At 40.2% G+C, this 18076-nt stretch overlaps 2 protein-coding genes across 5 annotated transcripts in view; one reads left to right on the forward strand and one right to left on the reverse strand.

Annotated features, from left to right (window-relative positions):
- PMS1 (PMS1 homolog 1, mismatch repair system component) overlaps nucleotides 1-10632 on the reverse strand; it is a 44328-nt gene extending 33696 nt beyond the window's left edge. The window contains exons 1-5 of one of the 3 annotated variants that reach the window (XM_082055309.1): nucleotides 10522-10632; nucleotides 7803-7956; nucleotides 4342-4524; nucleotides 2144-2246; nucleotides 368-531 (exon numbers count right to left, since the gene is read on the reverse strand). In XM_082055309.1, the coding sequence (XP_081911435.1) occupies nucleotides 368-531; nucleotides 2144-2246; nucleotides 4342-4524; nucleotides 7803-7934 (582 nt within the window). In that variant the 5' untranslated portion in view covers nucleotides 7935-7956; nucleotides 10522-10632. Of the gene's footprint in view, nucleotides 1-367; nucleotides 532-2143; nucleotides 2247-4341; nucleotides 4525-7802; nucleotides 7957-10159; nucleotides 10500-10521 lie in introns of those variants that run through there. The other 2 variants (XM_082055308.1, XM_082055310.1) reach the window with 2 other exon arrangements.
- Nucleotides 10626-18037, forward strand: ORMDL1 (ORMDL sphingolipid biosynthesis regulator 1). 2 transcript variants are annotated; one of them, XM_082055318.1, is made up of 4 exons: nucleotides 10626-10811; nucleotides 12481-12661; nucleotides 14908-15059; nucleotides 16540-18033. In XM_082055318.1, the coding sequence occupies exons 2-4, from the start codon at nucleotides 12488-12490 to the stop codon at nucleotides 16673-16675; spliced, it is 462 nt and encodes a 153-aa protein (XP_081911444.1). In that variant the 5' UTR covers nucleotides 10626-10811; nucleotides 12481-12487; the 3' UTR covers nucleotides 16676-18033. The 2 variants fall into 2 exon arrangements, with proteins under 2 accessions (XP_081911444.1, XP_081911443.1); XM_082055317.1 differs by lacking the exon at nucleotides 10626-10811 and adding an exon at nucleotides 11002-11204 and having other exon boundaries at nucleotides 16540-18037.
- The last annotated feature ends 39 nt before the right edge of the window (nucleotides 18038-18076 follow it).

The following is an 18076-nucleotide window of genomic DNA, read 5'->3' on the forward strand; positions in this document are numbered from 1 at the left end:
TGGCTTAGATTAATGCTTGACCAGGCCTCGTGGCCTAGTAAGGTCTCACTTCTTCATTCTGCAGATCACCAACATCATTACTAACCACTGGCACATAAAATAATTTTTATACTTCATGTATCTAATCAGGCATCTGTTGGAACAGACCAGAAAGATCTGAGCCTGAGTTTTATAAGTTTAGAATAAAAATCTGTAACCACCACAAATACACACCTATGAAGGGAAGAGAGAAGTCCAAGTCTAAAACAAACCTGCAATGAAAGAAAATTCCTACAAATTAAAGATTTTATGTAAGTATTAGATGAACTGCATATATGTATCAGAAACTGATGCTTAAGATAGCTGATAGAGAAAAAGCCATTATTACCTTATTATGTGATAAGGTTATCCTCAGGTCCGGTTTTATGATACCATATGCTATCAGTAGATCTTGGACTTTTTTCAGTTCTTCCTTACATTTTTTATTTGTTGAGTAAAACTGCTTTCTTACAGGAAAATTATTAAACAACTGTAGGACTGTTACTGTAGTACCTACAAGCAGGTGAGAAAAAACAAGTAGAAACTCACTGAAAGCATACTGCTGACTGGATATCAAGGAAACTTCACTTTCACTTGAAGAACCTTGTCTGTATGCTGCTGCATACAAAATAAAGTCCAGTAACTCCAAATTAGATTATATAAGCATGAAAAGAAACATACCAAATTAGCAGTCATCCTCCCCGCAAAGAGGACCTCAAGAGCTGTGATTCCCCTCCTTTATTCAGAGTTGATTGCAGCATTAAGCTTGCTTTGGTACACACTGCCGATAGCAAAAACCACCACTAAATAAAGCTGAAGACTCTTTCAGCATGTATTAAGTTAACTTTCATTAGTAAAATGGTTAACAGACTGGAATCTAATCAGACATATCTGGAACACTGAGATCGATCAAGACCCTTCACAAGCATTTGCATCAGGGTAGCACAGGAAGAGCCTGACACCTCTGTTCAAGGCACAGTACACGGGAAGAGAAGGAATATTCATCTACTAACACAATCATATGTTTTTGTAGCCCATAAGGATATTGCAAATTATTAAATTTATGTCACAGAATTCAGTCAATCATTCAACAATTTTGACAGAAGACAAGGCAACGCAACCCACAGAATTTTGTGGCCATGGAAAATACTAGAGCCTGAATCTTAAGAGTCCCTCTTTAAAATTAGAGTTCTCAGCTTCAGCTTTTTCTTTAGTATTTAACTATTGACTAACCCATGCCATCTTCTGGTCTAACTGGTCCCTGCGGCCAGTTAGCACTGAGGAGGAAGGGATCTGGGTCAGGTCCCCGTTACGGGTGCAAGTGCTGCAGCCAGCTGGAGGAAAGCTTGTAGACACAATATTGACAAGCAGCTCCTGCGCCTCAGCTGGGAAAAGCTGAGCTTTATGGAAGAGCTTCAACTGCTTCCTCAGGAGCATATCACAAGAAAGGAGCAAACCGCTTCTCTTCTGGCAATACACACCAGGTGGTGTGTGAATGCAAGGACACAGCGTGGTTTTTGGCCATCCTCGCTGAGCAACAATTAGCTGAGCAGAGCATGAAGCAGAGCAGATGCTACCCCTAACCTCCACCACATTGGAACAACCAAGGCTGCCTCTAAGATGCAGGCAACCTTTAATCTTCCACACAAACATGTAGAAGGATTTCTAGCAACACACCCTTCCTGCAGGTTAGAAAGAACTGTGACTATAGCCATGCTGCAGCCAGCAATTCCTTCGTATAGCAGCAGGGCAACTCCTCCTCCTTTAAACAAGGACCTTGCTATGTATGGAAACATCATTTTGGTCCCAAACAAACCTGTCATATATAGCTTCAGCCTGGACCTGAGGCATTGAATTTTTATAGCTTTTATTTCTGCTGTTAGCTTGAAAAAACTGAGTTAGAGAAAATAGTTTATAATTACTATCTAAAGCAACTTCCACGACACATTATTTCTTATGGCAACAACACATTCTCAGTAGATAAACATAAGGCAATAGATGTTTACAGATGCAAAGATTTCATACTCAGCCTTCAAGTACAGAAGAGGTATTTCAACATCAAATAGAGCACCAGAGAAACAAAATACTTCTGTCACCGTGCAACACCAGAGCAATGACATCCTACCTTGCCCAAGGTGGGAAGGCCTTTTAGAAGTTATATGCCCACTGCTGTCCAAAGTATACTGAATGCTGTAATCATCATCAGCTGTCATTGTTGTGACTAAAACCTGAAAAGAATAATAATTAAAAAAAAAATCATGTTAATCAAGGATTTACAAAGTTGAAAATGAGCTTAGACAAGCTTTGCTACCACTCTTAAAATTGTGCTATTTAAGTCACAATTACATTTAATTAGTTTATAAAATTTTTCTTCTTCGGATGTTTCTTACAGTCACAGAAACATTCTGCATTATTATTCATTTTTCTACCCATTTAAGTAAAAGCCATGCATTTCTATCACACTAATACACAAACCACTGCAACCCCTACTACCTACAACACAGACTCCTGTATCCTCTATTCTAAATAGAAGTTAAATAAACAACTAAATCAATTGATAATTTCGCATTTTCATCCATACTATGACAACTTCTTAAATTCATGTGAGATTTCACAAACATAATGACTACTATCAAGCAAACCATATATTATCTTTCCACACTCAAATATATCTAGAAATCAGTAGTAGCATGTTTTGTAAGTTACAAAGCTAATACACAGATTCGCTTTAGCAAGACCAGTGATATACTACAGGTTCAATAAGCCTGCAATTCCTGGAGTTCACATATGAATATTTTGAACAACAGAGCCAATGCACTTTGACCACCTGAAACACATAAAGGTTATCACACATACAGAGCCTCAGGATATTTTGGGTTATTTTAGTGTCTTGCATGAATCATTCAGAGTTTAGCCATGCCTCTGGAGAGAAAAAATAGTAATTGATTAATTGAAAATAACAATATTACAGACCTATTTAAGGGCCGATAATAAAGTACCTTATAACTGAAACTTCAGAGGGCAGTTTGAGTAGTCAGAATGCAATTAATGCCAGGAGTGTTTAATTAACATAATTACTGGTCCAAGGATTAAAGTAGTACCTATTAAAGTACTTAATACACTCAGACCACCTCCCATCTCTTACGAAATGTACCTTAAAACTAATTAAATGCACAGAACAGACAGCATCCTGCTCTGAAAACCCATACAAGGGACCAATGACTGAGGTCTGTCATCATCTGTCCAAACACCAACACTTTGGAAAGCATCTTTGGAAATCTCCATCTAAATACACAACCCACTGCTGCTGAAAGCAAGATGAATGCAGCCCAAACTAGCAAGGAGTCAAGCTCTGACATCTCTCCTGACCTTGACAGTTGATAGTGCCAGACACAGATATCAGTATCTTCTTGCAGGATTTAATCCTTGTCAGACTTAGAAAGAAGGATCCAAAACTTGACCTTGGTACAGCATGAATACAAAAAAGCAGAGCACAATGGAAGAGGTAAATGCTGTGCTCTCAACAGCCTGAAGGCTCTTCAGAGGGTTTTGAACCAACTTTCAGTCAACAAGTTAAATCCTAAGTATCAGTACACTGTCAGTCCTCTTAACACAAACATACGGATCAGGCTCAAGCCAAGGAGCAAGTTCCTGATTACTCATATGGACAACAAAGTTTGTGCAACTGCAGTCATATATATGTCAATGAGCAACATGGAGTCCAGCAAGATCCCATGACTGCTGATCATCTAGATAACATCAAGGCAGAAATCTTTACTGGAACGGCAGCTATGTGGGCCATCAGCTTCCCTGAAGTGACTTCTCCTGGCCACAACCTGCTGTTTCTCATTTTGATTTACCCTAATTCAAGTAGCAAACTCAACTATGCTCTTTTACACTATATTTGGTGATAATACTAAAGCGGATAGGCCAGTGTTGAAAAGAATCATGTGCCTATACATGTACATATAAGGAGTCATCTATGTATAAGGAATCACATATCTACATCCTGATACAAAAGAAAAGGAAACACTACATGATCTGTCTCTCATCTATTCTGACTGAGGAAAATGAATAAAGCCCTGCTGTAAGCAGTACAACAGAAAGGCAGGACTGACACTAACAAGAAAAACATACTGCTTCCTCACCATAGGAGATGACTTCTGGGGAGGAGGGGAAAGGAAACTGTTCAGAAAACATGTCCCTGGCAGGCTGCTGGAACAGTTTAAGGTCTTTACACTGATACTTTAATAAAAATTTCACAAACACACATACAAACAATCACAGCACAAAAGACTAGACACTTTGACAGCAACTGCTCACCTCAGATATGGAGCAAATTGCTCCCAAAGCCTCCCCACGGAACCCGTATGTTGTTAACCTCTCAAGGTCCTCAGAAGAACTTATTTTTGAGGTGTAGTGTTTAATTGCCATAACTGGGACATCAGCAACCTTGATTCCATTGCCATTGTCTCTTACTTCTATTTTGTTAAGCCCATAATTCTCCTAAAAAAAGAACAACACATAAAGGAGCACTAAAACAGCTGAATGAATTAAGATCCAAGTTTGAAGTGGCCCAGGTTACAGCTTCTAGTCATCCAGACAGAAGTAGGAGTTTTGCTTATTTGGAGAAACTAAGTAACCATAAAATATGTGTGTTTTGTTTTTTAAAAAGGACAAATACAGCATATTCGGACATCAGTGATGGTTTCTCTAACTAAATAATGTAATTCATACCCTGTGGTTTGGAAATAGCACAATAATATAAATACAGTAAATTGAAACAGTAATTCAGTCATTTATTTTTTCTATGATGAAATATGAAAAAACTAAGTTCAGAAAAAGATCAATATCTGGAACGCTGAAGTCTTTTCACCTCTCTTATTTGTTTGGTATCAATTTTTTTCAAACCACCACAAATGCAGCCCTGCATCCATTAAAGTCAGCGGGTCCTCACTGACAACTGTTTTCAATTCCACTCTTTATTTATGTGATTTCACTACTGCAGAGGTTTTCCGTTCTCTATATTGTCTCTCAATATACAGAAGCTGCAATTCTAATGGGGGGCAGAACATGAATGGGGAGAAGTCAGAAGTAAGAATGCTTGTAAAGAGGTGCAATACTTTACAGAAAGACGTAAAGGTTCTTAGAGGCACTTTCAAGGAAGCAAAGTTCAATCCTTGAGATTTACCTTTACATATAAGCAACATATATTTTTCTGAATTCTGACTGAGACGTGTGATTTCAATAAACACCAGCATAAATAGGGTAAAATTCTGAAAACCCAGATAATTAGGACAGCTAAATGAAATACTGAATTGAGATTCTGTAATATGTTGAACAGGTGCAAACAAATGCTTCCTTCCAGCTATGTTATAATCTGTACATGCGAAACACACCCCAAAAGAACCACAAGCCAGGAGAAGAAAGTATTAGAGCTGAAGGATCACTAACTACACTTCTGTTATAGAATCATGCCTGGCTCTTTGAAAAGATTGTGATGGAACACACAGAAAAATGTTCTGTAGTGTGTAATACACATCTGGGCGACCTAAAAAGTGGTTTGCTTAGGAAGAACATCTTTAATGAGTGGCTACCACTGATGTTGTGCAGAGTACACGATGGTTGCTCACAGAAGCTGATTGATTAAACAAAACTTCATTGTCCTGTCTGGGCATATACTGAAGACAGTTGTGGAGAAAACAAACAAAACCAACCAAACAAATAAACCTCCACAAAAACAAACAAATAAAACCCCACAAAAAACAAACAAGCAAATAAAAAACCCACAAAAAACAAGCAAATAAAAAACCCACAAAAAACAAACCAATAAAAAACCCACAAAAAACAAACCAATAAAAAACCCACAAAAAACAAACAAACAACTCCCAGCATTATTTCTTTAAGTAAAAAAATAATGCAATTAAAAACAAAAGGAAGGTATCTAAATATATTATCTGTATTCCACACATAATCTGCATTAGGAAACATCAAAAGCCTCAGAGGCAGGCACAGAACTATGTATATTTAATTAACTGATACACAATAGAAATGTGGGTACATTTCACTTTCCATATTAATGAATGGTGCATACTTAAATCTGAAGCCAGGACATCATGTCAAGAATAACACCATCACTCTACATATGCTTAATGCCCAGCCATGCTACCAAGGCAGTTGACCCCACTGCTAACAAGGCAAGCTCCACCACATTCATCTCTCTAATTTCAACAAAGCTGAAGTTCCAATCAGTAAAGAGATACCACTCAGCACCTTATGGAAAGGTCACAGTTCAGGTTCTAATAAAACTATTTGTTTTATACCGTAATGAAAGCAGTATCACATTATCTAAAACTAAAGCATGAGCTGATGTTTTCCCAGTGTTGCGTAAAAGTTAGTTGAGACACAGTGTAAAGATGCTTAATAACATCACCTATAAGAGTTTGGTCAACAAAGAAGTTAAGCAGAATAAAACACTAGCCAAAGCTTCCCGCTACAGCTGGCCACTGCCATGGTTTCTACCCAAGAACCATTCCACCCCCAAGTTAACTCCTCTCTGCCTGTCTCAAAAAAAAAAAAAGCCACTCCTGTCTTGGTCCAGGCAAATCCTGTAAGAAGTCTGAATGAATCAGCTAGTCTTTCTAATCCATCTGGGAAAGGTTAAAACAATGAAAATGCTGCAATTTTCAGGGAAAACCCATCAAGCTGTAAAATTAAATGTCAAAATTTCCATTCTCTGTATACTTTTGAATCAATCCGGAGTTAACATGGTCAACCCTAGTTAAATAAATTAAAATAGTATTTTGCTATAAAAATATTCTTATAACAAAAAAAATCCTGAAAAATAATCCACTGTTCTACAGTATTACTACATAGAACTGTGCAAACTGAAGAATTTCTCTTCTCCCCTAGTACCCACATAAAGACAATCAGCAAATCTTGTTTACTTGCTGACAACCTGTGTAAAGCCAGGTTGGTTGGTTTGTTTCAGAAATAGAGCAATTTGGATTGGGCTGAACTGGCAACTAATGCAACAGCAGTGCAGATGACATCCATTTATGCAGACTGTAACAGCATGCTTTTGTACTAAGTAGGAGATACTGCTACTATGCAGCTGTTGACAATATACTGCAAAACCAGAAAACCTCATGGCAGCAACAGAAGCTGATCAGTTAGCCATTTTACCCAACTGGGGAAAAAAGTACAAGATCTTTATTATAAGCAGTATTTTCTTTTTTTCAGAAACTATCCTTGAGTAATATGCCAATTGTTTTTAAGATCTCATAAAACTGAAATGTTAGAAGCAGCCAGAGCTCACCATACTATTTAGAGACCACATGGTAATTTGTATTACAAAAACATCTAGAATGGCCATCAACCTTTTCCATTGTTTCCATTTCCAGCTTCCTGACACTATTTCGTAATGAGTTTTAAATATGTCAGTCTAGTAGTGAAATTTATGCTCAATATAATTTAAAACAAGCTACTAGTCAGAAAAAGTAATTTGTAAGTAGGAAAAGAAATACTAAAGAAGTTGACAGTTTTTCTCTAAAATACAGTGAGGAGCACAAATATGCCTTACTGTTTCAGTAGGGCCTCAAAAATGTTAATGGAAACTGATTTAAGGCCATTTCATTTGGGGTTAAAGTATGTATGTATAAATACTATTAATACCCTTCCACTCCCCAAACCACAATAGCCTAAAAATACATTTGCAGTGGAACAACTTTCCTTGCATCTTATTTTACACCCATTTCTTTGTAAGAGAAAGAAAGAGGACTTGCCAGTTTAATATCAATAATTGTGGCATTTGCATCCAACGCATTTTCTATCAGCTCCTTCACCACGCTGACAACTGATGTGATCACCTGAGAACTTGAAATGAGACGAATGGTTTCTGCCGACAGCTGTTTCATAGTGGAATTAGAGTGAGCGAAGCTGTGTAGAAAGATGACAGAAAAAGAATGTAAAAGACACATTACAAATACACATTTCTAAACAACTGTTTTGCAACAACTTTTAAATGTAGACAAAATATAACATTATAGCTAAATAATATAACTTTCAAGATAAAGCAGGACCTAGTTTCCCTTGCAGTCAATGGGAGTTTGACTTGCATAAGAAACAGAACACATAGGCCTAAACTAGAAAACATTATCTTAAGCAAATTAAACTTCTAATGAAAAATATCAAAGAGTTCAGAGATTTACATTTACAAATTCTGAGCTCAGCACTGCTGCACTGTGTGTACAATTCCCAGTACCCAAAAATTCACAGAAGCAATATGACCTGAAGGAGGGAGGGAAGTTGGCAAGTTCAGTTGAGAAAGAAGTGGAGAGCAAGCAGTGGTACTGAGGCAACAATTGTATTCAATGGCAATGTGATCTACTGGCAATAATGAGGGAAAAACAACACCAACCAACCAACAACAAAAAAAACCAACCCTACAATGCTTCTGAATTGTAACTTTGCCTTTCTGATCAGACTTATTTCATACCTTCAGGCAGGTCACTTTATTTCTGTGTCTCTGTATCTTCCACTTGAAAATGGAGAGATGCCTCATTTTATAATAAACAAATGGAGATTTTTTTTTAATCACTGAAAACACTTACAAAGGGTTATAAAATTCATGCTACATTACAGAGAAACTCTACCATGAAAAGAGTGTGTGTCTGCAAATTTGCGTATACGTTGCTGTTTAAGTATCCAAGTAGACACAATTAACCAAGCTCCAGGGAAAAAAAAATCCTTCCTGATTAGCATGACACAAGGAACTCAACCCCAGTTTTTCATGCACATGAGAAAAGGGCAAGAAAGAGCATCACACAGCTCTTTACACCTCTAGAATGTTTCAGATGGTTGCTCTTTGTCCTACAAGGAAGGTTTCTTCTCTCCACAGCAGCACTCTTTACTGGGTTATGTTACACAACGTTATTTACATTGAAAGACAAACAATCCCAGCAGTCCCAGCTTCCACATAGATTCAGGCCAAGCTATGTGCTGGAGAACAAAGACCACATGCTCAGCACCCATCCCAAGGACATAAGCAGATGTGGAGGAATGGAGCAAACCCAGATTTCCTCCTGACACAACCAGCGCACAGCAAGGGCCTGCACCCAGCAGCTCAGAGCGCCACTGTCCTACAGGGTTATGTGCAGCAGATACAGTAATTACAGGACACTTCTCTGCCTCAACGCCCTTCTTGAGATTGCCACGCTTTAAACATAAAAGACAATACAAAACGGTGGTTACTTAGGGGAAAAAAAAAGGTACAGTGTTTTGAAGAGGAAGCAGCACTAGAACAACAGCTACAAAGAAATCTCCTCTTTATACTTGGTATGTACATTCCAAAGGGGGTTTGCCTTTCCGATGTGGTAAAAAGATCTGACAAATCAGCTTTCCACCAAACAAACAGGAAAAGAAGCATGGGAAGACACATGTTGAAGTCAGACTATTAATCATGTCCACACATTCAGGAAGGCAGGTTTCCTCACGTGTTATACAGGTCTCCCACATTAACTTCCTCATGATTTACTAATGACAAGGGCTAGATATCTTCAGAAAAAGGTACTGAGATAAGGGAAGGTCTTTAAAATGAAAACGTTGCAGATCTGCATCAGAGAGGTAGGACATGCAGGTCGCACAGCCACGCTGGCCTCACCTCAGGGCCCCCGCTGGGAGGGAGGCACCTCTGGTACTTGCTACGATGGGAATGCATCCAACCTGACTGCTTTCAGCTAAAAGACATATATTGTAGCTCAAGCCACATCACTGCTATAACTCTTTGCTGACCGGACATGTTATAACCTGTGCTCCGTGGGAAGGCATTGTATTTTCTATTTGAGCACCATCACTGACTTAGTGCTTAAACCCTCCAAAACGAGGTGTCAGACACCCTGGCAACGGGGGCTCTCTCAGGAGCTGCAATACTGCTCACCATGAGGTGAAGTGCCAACAAAAACTCACTAAACTTCGTAGTCGCAGCCTCACAGTTTCCTACAGCAGCAGCCAGACCCTGCAACAACACCCCGTTTCTTAGCAGTCCATGAGAACATGCACTCAAGTAATTCCTCAGTTTATGAGGTAAAAAAACTGAGGAAAGCTGTAAAGAAAGCCTGCGGGCAGTCACCTTTGAGTTTACCTAAAACCACACGAGCGGTCCACGGCTCCCGGCTCGGCTTTTCGACAGTAAAAGCAGGGGCAGCGCTGGCAGCAGCTGCACCGCCGCGCCCTGAGGAGAGGCGCGCGCTTCCCGCCGCGGCCAGCCGGCCTCGCGCCCCGCAAGGCCCAGGCCCGGCCCGCGCAGCCCGGAGCTGCAGCGCTTCCTGCCGCGGTGCCACCAGCAGCCCGGGGGAAGCAGCGTCCCCGCTAAGGCCTGAGGGGAGGCGGGGTGGCCGGCCTACCCCACAGCGGGCGGGCGGGCGCGCTAACAGGCAGCTGTCGCGCACCACCCCTCCGCCATTACCGAGTGCCCGCCCCCGCGAGGCCCCAGGGCTGCGCTACCTGCGCGTCCGCGATGCCGCCGTTCCCGCCGCTGCTGTGGGCGGTGCGGTTGGCCCGGCCTGGCCCCTCCCCTGCCCTGCCCTGCCCGGCTCAGCCCAGCCCACGAGCCGGTCGGCGGGCTCCACCTGCGGCCGGCGGCTCTAGCTCAGCTCTTGTTCCTCAGCGACCGCGGCCGCAGCGGCACCGGCGACGCTCGGGCCGGCGGGTTTGCGGAAAGGTGGCGCGGCGCGGCGCTGGGGAGGCCGACGGAGGGAAGCCCGGGTTGAGCCGCCGCTGTCGCCTGCGCGCCGGTACTTGCCAGCAGGCCCGGGGCCAGGCCCTGCCTTGAGGGGAGCGGCGGGGCCCGGGGCGGCGGGAGGGGCGTCTGCTGGGGAGGGGGCTCAGCCAGAAAGTCTCCCGGGGAGCCCGCGCGGTGCGGGGCCGGGAAGGGAAGGAAAGGAAAGGAAAGGAAGCCGCTCTCCGCGGAGGCCCCGACCTGCGCCGGGTGTGGGGGTACAACCGTTCCGGGGTGGGAGAGGACAGGCAGGGGCCCAGCGACCTGAGAGGAGGTGCCCGTCTGATTAAGACATGAAACCTGAGGGAAAATAGGAAGAGATGGTAAATTATGTGGAGAGGTCTGTCTGGGTACTCACCTGCGGGGCGGCATCCAGGGAGAGAGGCACAAGCGCACTTTGCAGTCTCAGGTAATATGTTCCCTTCATGTGCACGTTTTAATATACTTTGCATAAGTATTTATTAAAGTCAGCATTGCCCCAGTTCAGTTTCGGGTTCATCATATCTGTTTTTATTTTACAGCCTCCTGTTAATAGGGCAAAATGCTCAGGTATTAACAGTGCTTTATAGCAATAAGCAAATACAAGAAATAAACTTCCTACCAGAAGCAAACTATTTTTGCTGGTTAAACAATGCTTTGTAGACTGGTTTAGAATGAAGTTTAAAAGTCTCCAGCCCTATAAATGGATATAAATAGTCTTACAGGTCACTTATTGTTACAAATTTTAGTACAACAGGACGAGAGTATCACCTTGAGGAGGTTCTGTCGATCTCCTGAAGAAAACAGGATTATGAAATTGTTCTGTGCATCTTTGCATTGTGTCTGTGACTTAGGAAACTTGTGAACCTGTTGGCTAATTTCACCCAGATTCGACAGACAGAAAGGTCTGTCTGAAAACTAACAGGCGGGGGGAGGAGGAAAATCTGGAATCTGTGCTCTGCTGCAAGAAAAGGAGGCATGAATTAGTCGTTATTTGTTCTTTCTAGAAGTAGGTGGCTTGGCAATTGGTATATGCAGAATTCATCAGCCATTACACAAATGAGAAACAGGAAGAAAATTGTCTGATATGGAAAGTGGAAAAGAACTGTGGATATTGTTGTGGATGGAGAAAGGAATTTAGATGACAAAAGTTAGAAAGCTTGGTCTCTTACGGGTTTGCTACTGCAGCTTCTAACAGCACAGCAGACTTTTTTTTTTTTTTAATGTCCGTTCTGTAGCATCATACTTTGAAGATCTTGAGGTACATCATTCTTTTCCCAAGTAGCAAGTTCTTTTCCCAAGTAACAAGTGATAGGACAAGAGGAAATGGCCTCAAGTTGTGTCAAGGGAGGTTTAGATTGGATATTAGGAAAAAATTCTTCACGGCAGGGGTTGTCAGGCATTGGAACAGGCTGCCCAGGGCAGTGGTGGAGTCACCATCCCTGGAGGGGGTTAAAAAGTTGTTTAGATGAGGTTCTTAGGGATGTGGTTTAGTGCTAGAGTTAGGTTATGGTTGGACTTGGTGATCTTGAGGGTCTCTTCCAACCAAAATGAAATGACCCTAATTTTATGATCTTCACTTGTGCTCTGTGTTGCTTCTAGGCCTGCTTATATGAAACAGCCTTTTCCCAAATTCGGAAGTTGCATATTTAAGTATTTCTCCGTAACAGTAGTCTCAATCTTCAACCACTTCTTCTGTTTTATAGGGTAAAAATGAATGTAGGAGTTGCGCACAGCGAGGTAAATCCAAACACGCGGGTGATGAACAGTCGGGGAATGTGGCTGACCTACGCGCTCGGAGTCAGCATGCTGCACGTTGTCTTGCTCAGCATTCCTTTCTTCAGTGTCCCTGTCGCTTGGACTTTAACAAATGTGATTCACAACCTGGTAAGTACCCTCTCTTGTAATAAAACTTGAAAAGCTGTTAATACGTATTTATTTGTAGTAGCAGGAGAAGAGTGAAATAGCCAGGCTGTAGGCATAATGACATCCAGCTAGCCAAAACACCACCTCTGCTTGGCTTATCCACTATGAAATGCCTTGGCTCCTTTGAGGAAGAGGAATCATACATAATCCCTTTGGGTTTAAGCACAAAAGATATTAAATAGTCCTTACGCGTTTTATATATTCTTTTCAAAGTCATTTAATCTAGAATCTTGCAAATGTAAAATCATTATGCGAACCGACTTTTACATTGTTTTGTATATATTGGAGAGCTGTGCTGAATCCATAAAATATATTACATTTTTAATGCTTGGATATTATCTCCTAATGTTTCTACATAAGTCTGTTAGTATCCCAAAGTGTTTAAATTCAGCACTTTACCTGTTTCCTCGGACAAAAACATTTGTGATCTTTTTCTTCTTGCTTTGCTTTCTGATCAAGCTAGATAAATTTTAGCTTAAGATGACTTCAGAGTACAACTTTGTCACTATACATGACATAAGAAATATCTTGTTTGAAAGCAGTGGGGAAAAACTGGACTACCTTCACCCAAGCCCTGAAACCATTTGTTGTTTAGTGAGTTGTGATTTGCGTGATGACTTCTGTATGCAGAAGGATTTGGAAGCTGAATACCGTAAGAATCTTTCTGCCTCCTCTCCCCAGGATGCCATAATTTTGTTGTAATCATTTAAAGTAATGCAATATGTATATTGAACCTGCCAAGCTTAGAGAAAAGAGAGTCATAATGGAGTAATTTAGATTAAACTTGAGGTTTGATAACTCAGCTTTCTGAGATAAGTAGCAAAGAAGTCTTGACAAAAAGATAGCTTCTTCCTTATTTAGGAAAATGATAGTTCACTTCAAAGACTGAGGTTAGGTAATATCATCTGGAATCCTGTAAAAATAAATTGTTTTTTAATTTGAGCTTTTATTTTTATAGGTAGGTTTAAAACTAATAGTGGGATTGTATAGTTTTAAAACTAATAGTGGGATCGTAAGCATCATTGGACCATTTTGTACGTTATCTTGCACAGGCATACCTGCCTTTGGGAGATGTTGGCAGAGATGAGTACTACTAAATATTTCCCAAATGCCTTACAGAATTCATTGCAAGTAGATATAATGACAACAGCGATGAGAGTATGCACTGGCAAGTGGTTTTCTAGTGCAACACTAGAAGATGAGTATAAACTGTACATTTGGATATTTCAGCATTTAAATGGCACTTTTTTCGAAACAAATCCTTGAATGATTTGACAAGTAAAAAAATCTTGGATTTCCACTAATGGAAATCTCTTAGGTGACTTTGAAAGCATTATGATGGTCCTTTCTGCAAGTACCAGTGTAGTAAGCTTTTAGATCTGTCCTAAAAGTGCCTTTTTGCTTGTTAGTCAAACTGAGACACTGCAAACTTCATGAATTGAAAAATGAATTAAGCAAATTAATTTTCTTAGGTTAATAAGCCTCCAGTCAGGGAGGTGTTTCAAAAAAAGTGAAAGATGATGCGAAGTGACTTGTTCAACTTTCACCTCCTTTGTAAGAACTCAGAAGAAATGTGATTTTTCTATATAAAGCTCTCTACTATAATTTCTGCATGTGCGTAAGAAATGAATTAAAGAGAGAAAACAGCAGTCCTTGATATTTTCTGATAGAGACTCTTGCTTGGAATTGGGGTGCTCTCTTTGACAAAAAACAAATGTTTGTTAAAACTGGAAGAGGGTGGACTCCCCTGTCTGATTGATCTTTGGGTCCAAACTGATCTTTCAGACCAGACCAGATCCAGCAGAAACAGCAGCAAAGAGCAGTCCGGTGTGGTTAAGAAGCAGCGAAGAACGGGACAGATGGTGTCAGCAGATTGCTGGGAGTCAGCTTCTGAGCATTTGAAGCTACTGGGAGGCTGAGAAAGCTTTCAAAAGTTCTTGTAATATTGCCAGGATTCACAGGGGTTTTTGTTTTTTTCCTTTGTGATGATTTTACCTTATAACTCATTTCAGACTTTATGCAAATCACTTCTTGTCTCTTCCTTCCTCTTCTGTAGTTTGCTATTACAGGCTTGCAGCCATTCTGGGTGAGAATTCATTTACTTTCTTTTTTTTGCAGTACATTGAACAACGTAAAAATTATAAAAATAACCCAAACAAACAAACAAACAGCTAAAAGTGCCATTGTATTCACTTTGTTTTTCCCAGGGAATGTATGTGTTTTTGCATGCGGTAAAGGGAACTCCTTTTGAAACACCTGATCAGGGGAAAGCTAGGCTGCTAACACACTGGGAACAACTGGATTATGGAGTACAATTTACATCTTCAAGAAAATTCTTCACAATCTCTCCTATAATTCTGTGAGTTCAAAACCGTATTATGGATTAATTGAATTGTAAAACTATTATTTCAAAAGCTGCAACCAAATGAGTTGCAATTGACATTGAAAAAGCGTTCTCTCTCTTTTTCTTGCTTGTTTGTTTCTGTGTCACACACATAGGGATTTACAGGCCATATAATCAACAGTTTTTATTCCTGGAGCTTTCAACATGCTCACATACTGAAGTCAAAATTTGTAAACAAGTTATTAATGGGGCAGGTTTTAAAGATGAAAAATGTTATGAGGAAAACTTACTGTTAACTTTTGAACTTCTTTAAGAGATTGTGAAGTCATAAATATTGAGAATCTAAACTAATTGCCTGTAGTGCATGCACATGACAGCATTTATTAACCATTTTGCAACTTGTGAGTTCAGAGCAGTGTGACAGTGCTCTCTGAGTGGGGTCTGAGATTTTGCATGTCAGTTTTGCTTTGTACAGATTGTTTTCTGTATGTACTAGTTCTGTAAAAAGATGAGAAATTCTGCACAGCCTGTCTCTTGACAAAAGTATGGTTGTGTAACTAAAGGAAATCAGATAACATATTAATATCCAACTCTAATAAGAACTCTTTTTCTCTTAAGGAAGTCGTCCACTTGCATGGCAGGGTTGGGGGGGAAGGGAAGATCCTGCATCACGTTTACAATGTACACAAAGGATAGATACTGAAAAAATACATATAAGTCCTAAAAAAAAACTCCGCTCTTTCTTCAAAGATAGCTTCCCATCTTCCAGTGGGAATTTTGTATTCATAACACTTGAACATAGCTCTCTTTATACACTGATAATGCATAAGTAGCTGAATAAACATCTCTGTTATGCTGGGGGAAAAAATATGTGATAGCCTCATTTGTTTGACTAGTTTTTTTCCAAGAACAATATGAAATTATTGGCTCAAAGCATAAGGAAATTGTTTTTCTGAGACACGTTTCCTTATTCTTCCCCTTGTGCAGGTTGTGGACTAGCTTAAAAGAAAAATGTTCTGGGAACATCAGCTAGATGGGAAGAGTTTTAAAATCATGCCAATCACAGATGTGCTCAGCATAAATGATTTTTGCACTGAAAAATGTCAAGTGTTTTGTCACTGAGCTTGCTAGGGTAGCAGAACTGCAAGTATTTTGGTAACAGATCATACAGCATTTAAAACCTGTATCACAAATCAGGCTTGTAGCTGCAGAAGTCAGAGATTTGAAGTTGAGGGGTAGGGAGAAATGCAGGATGAAAATACCAGCTGAGAGTTGCTTTTTAGCACCTTGGGAGGTATGGGAAGAAGATATTTAGTCCATAATTTTACTGTCTATATTCTTGAGTCTCAGGTGAGATATTTAAAACAGGGGTAAGAATGGTTGTTAATCAGTAAAATATGACTGGTTACTAAAGCACCTTTTTCGACTATGTTTTGTTGGTTTATTTTTTAGATAAGAGTGTTAGCAGTTAAGCTTGCTCCCTTTGCTCCCGCAGGTACTTCCTGGCGAGTTTCTACACCAAGTATGATCCGACACACTTTATCCTCAACACAACCTCTCTCCTGACCGTGCTTATCCCCAAGATGCCACAGTTGCATGGCGTTCGAATCTTTGGCATCAATAAATATTAAGCAGAAGGTCTGACACTGACTGCACCTGATGTGGCTACTGGTGCTCCCCGGGTGAAGGGAACAAGTAGTCTGCTGTGTGATGTAGCTAATTGTATTTGGTGAGAGATGCTTTTACATCTGCAATATGATTCCTATTTCCTGCAGCCTTGTCTGGGACAAAAGTTAAGTTTATAAGAAGATACCTTCAAATACTTAAATGTGAATTGGAAACCTCTAGAATGAAGATTTCCATGAAGAGCTGGGCAGGCCCAGCTCTAAAGCGTTCAGACTGTATGCCTGGCTGATGGAAATAAGGAAGATGTGAGTAACAGTTGAAATGGAGAGTAATGTTTCACAAATACCCAGTGAACCATAACCTGAATGGTAACTTTACATACAAATCCAGGATCCTCAATGCCAAGGACTGGTGAGGCCACGTTCTTAGATAAAGTGAAAGTAGCTGGTTTCTGCTAAATGGATTGTAGGTGGTTGTGCTTGTCATTGCGTTGTAAAAGTTTGCCTCACAGTACCTACTGTGACAGCTGGCATAAACTGATGGTATGATTCATGCCTTATCTGTTTTTGTGATTTGTCACAGAGATTGAGGAAAGTCCTCAAGTGTCAGCTCAGGGGATTTCTACATCAGCTTGATAGCTCAGTTTATGTACGCTTTTACAAATCACTACTGTTGTGTTTATTCCATTTTGCTTAACAGGATACTGACTTTTCTATGGCTAAATGGGACATCCTGAAAAACTGGAATTGCTTTTAAGATGTGGATTTTTGAGGATTTTCTCTGATACTTGACTCTGATGGGTTATTTTCGGTAGTTCAGAGGCCTGTAGTGGTGGGGGAAAGGCTTGCTGCCATTCTAAGAGGAGCAGCTTCATGGTAGAGCAATGTCAGAACACATAAGAGAAACTCTGCATAGGTCGTAAGTTAGAATAGCAGCCAAACTAGAAGTAGGTGAATAGGTAAATCACATGGACTAACTGTATGCATTTGTGGAAAAAGGTGTAGGTAATTTGCATGTCTTGGAAACATGGATGAATGCTGTGGTTTAGGGGTACTGTGTAATATCAAGTAATGTTGTATATAATCAACTCTAGAGTGAAAATGGTACATCTAGAGCTCTGAGCACTTATTTCTGTCTTGAAAAAAGGATGAATTTTGCAGTCTGCCATACATCTGCCAGCCAAAACAGGCTCAGCTTTAACAGAAATCTCCAGTTAAGGCTTGATTTACATTGTGGTTGCAGTGACATTGAGCTGGAAAAAAACAAATTAAAAATCAAAAATAAAATAGCCCCCAGTGGCATATTTCTTTTCTTGCTAAGAGAATTTTCTGGCTTATTTACTTGATTCATAAAGATGCTGTTAAAAAAAAAAATTAACGAGCTATGAACTTTTTTATAGCAGCTGG

Source organism: Streptopelia decaocto (genome assembly GCF_964273445.1).
Source record: "Streptopelia decaocto genome assembly, chromosome: 6".
Lineage (NCBI taxonomy): Eukaryota > Metazoa > Chordata > Aves > Columbiformes > Columbidae > Streptopelia > Streptopelia decaocto.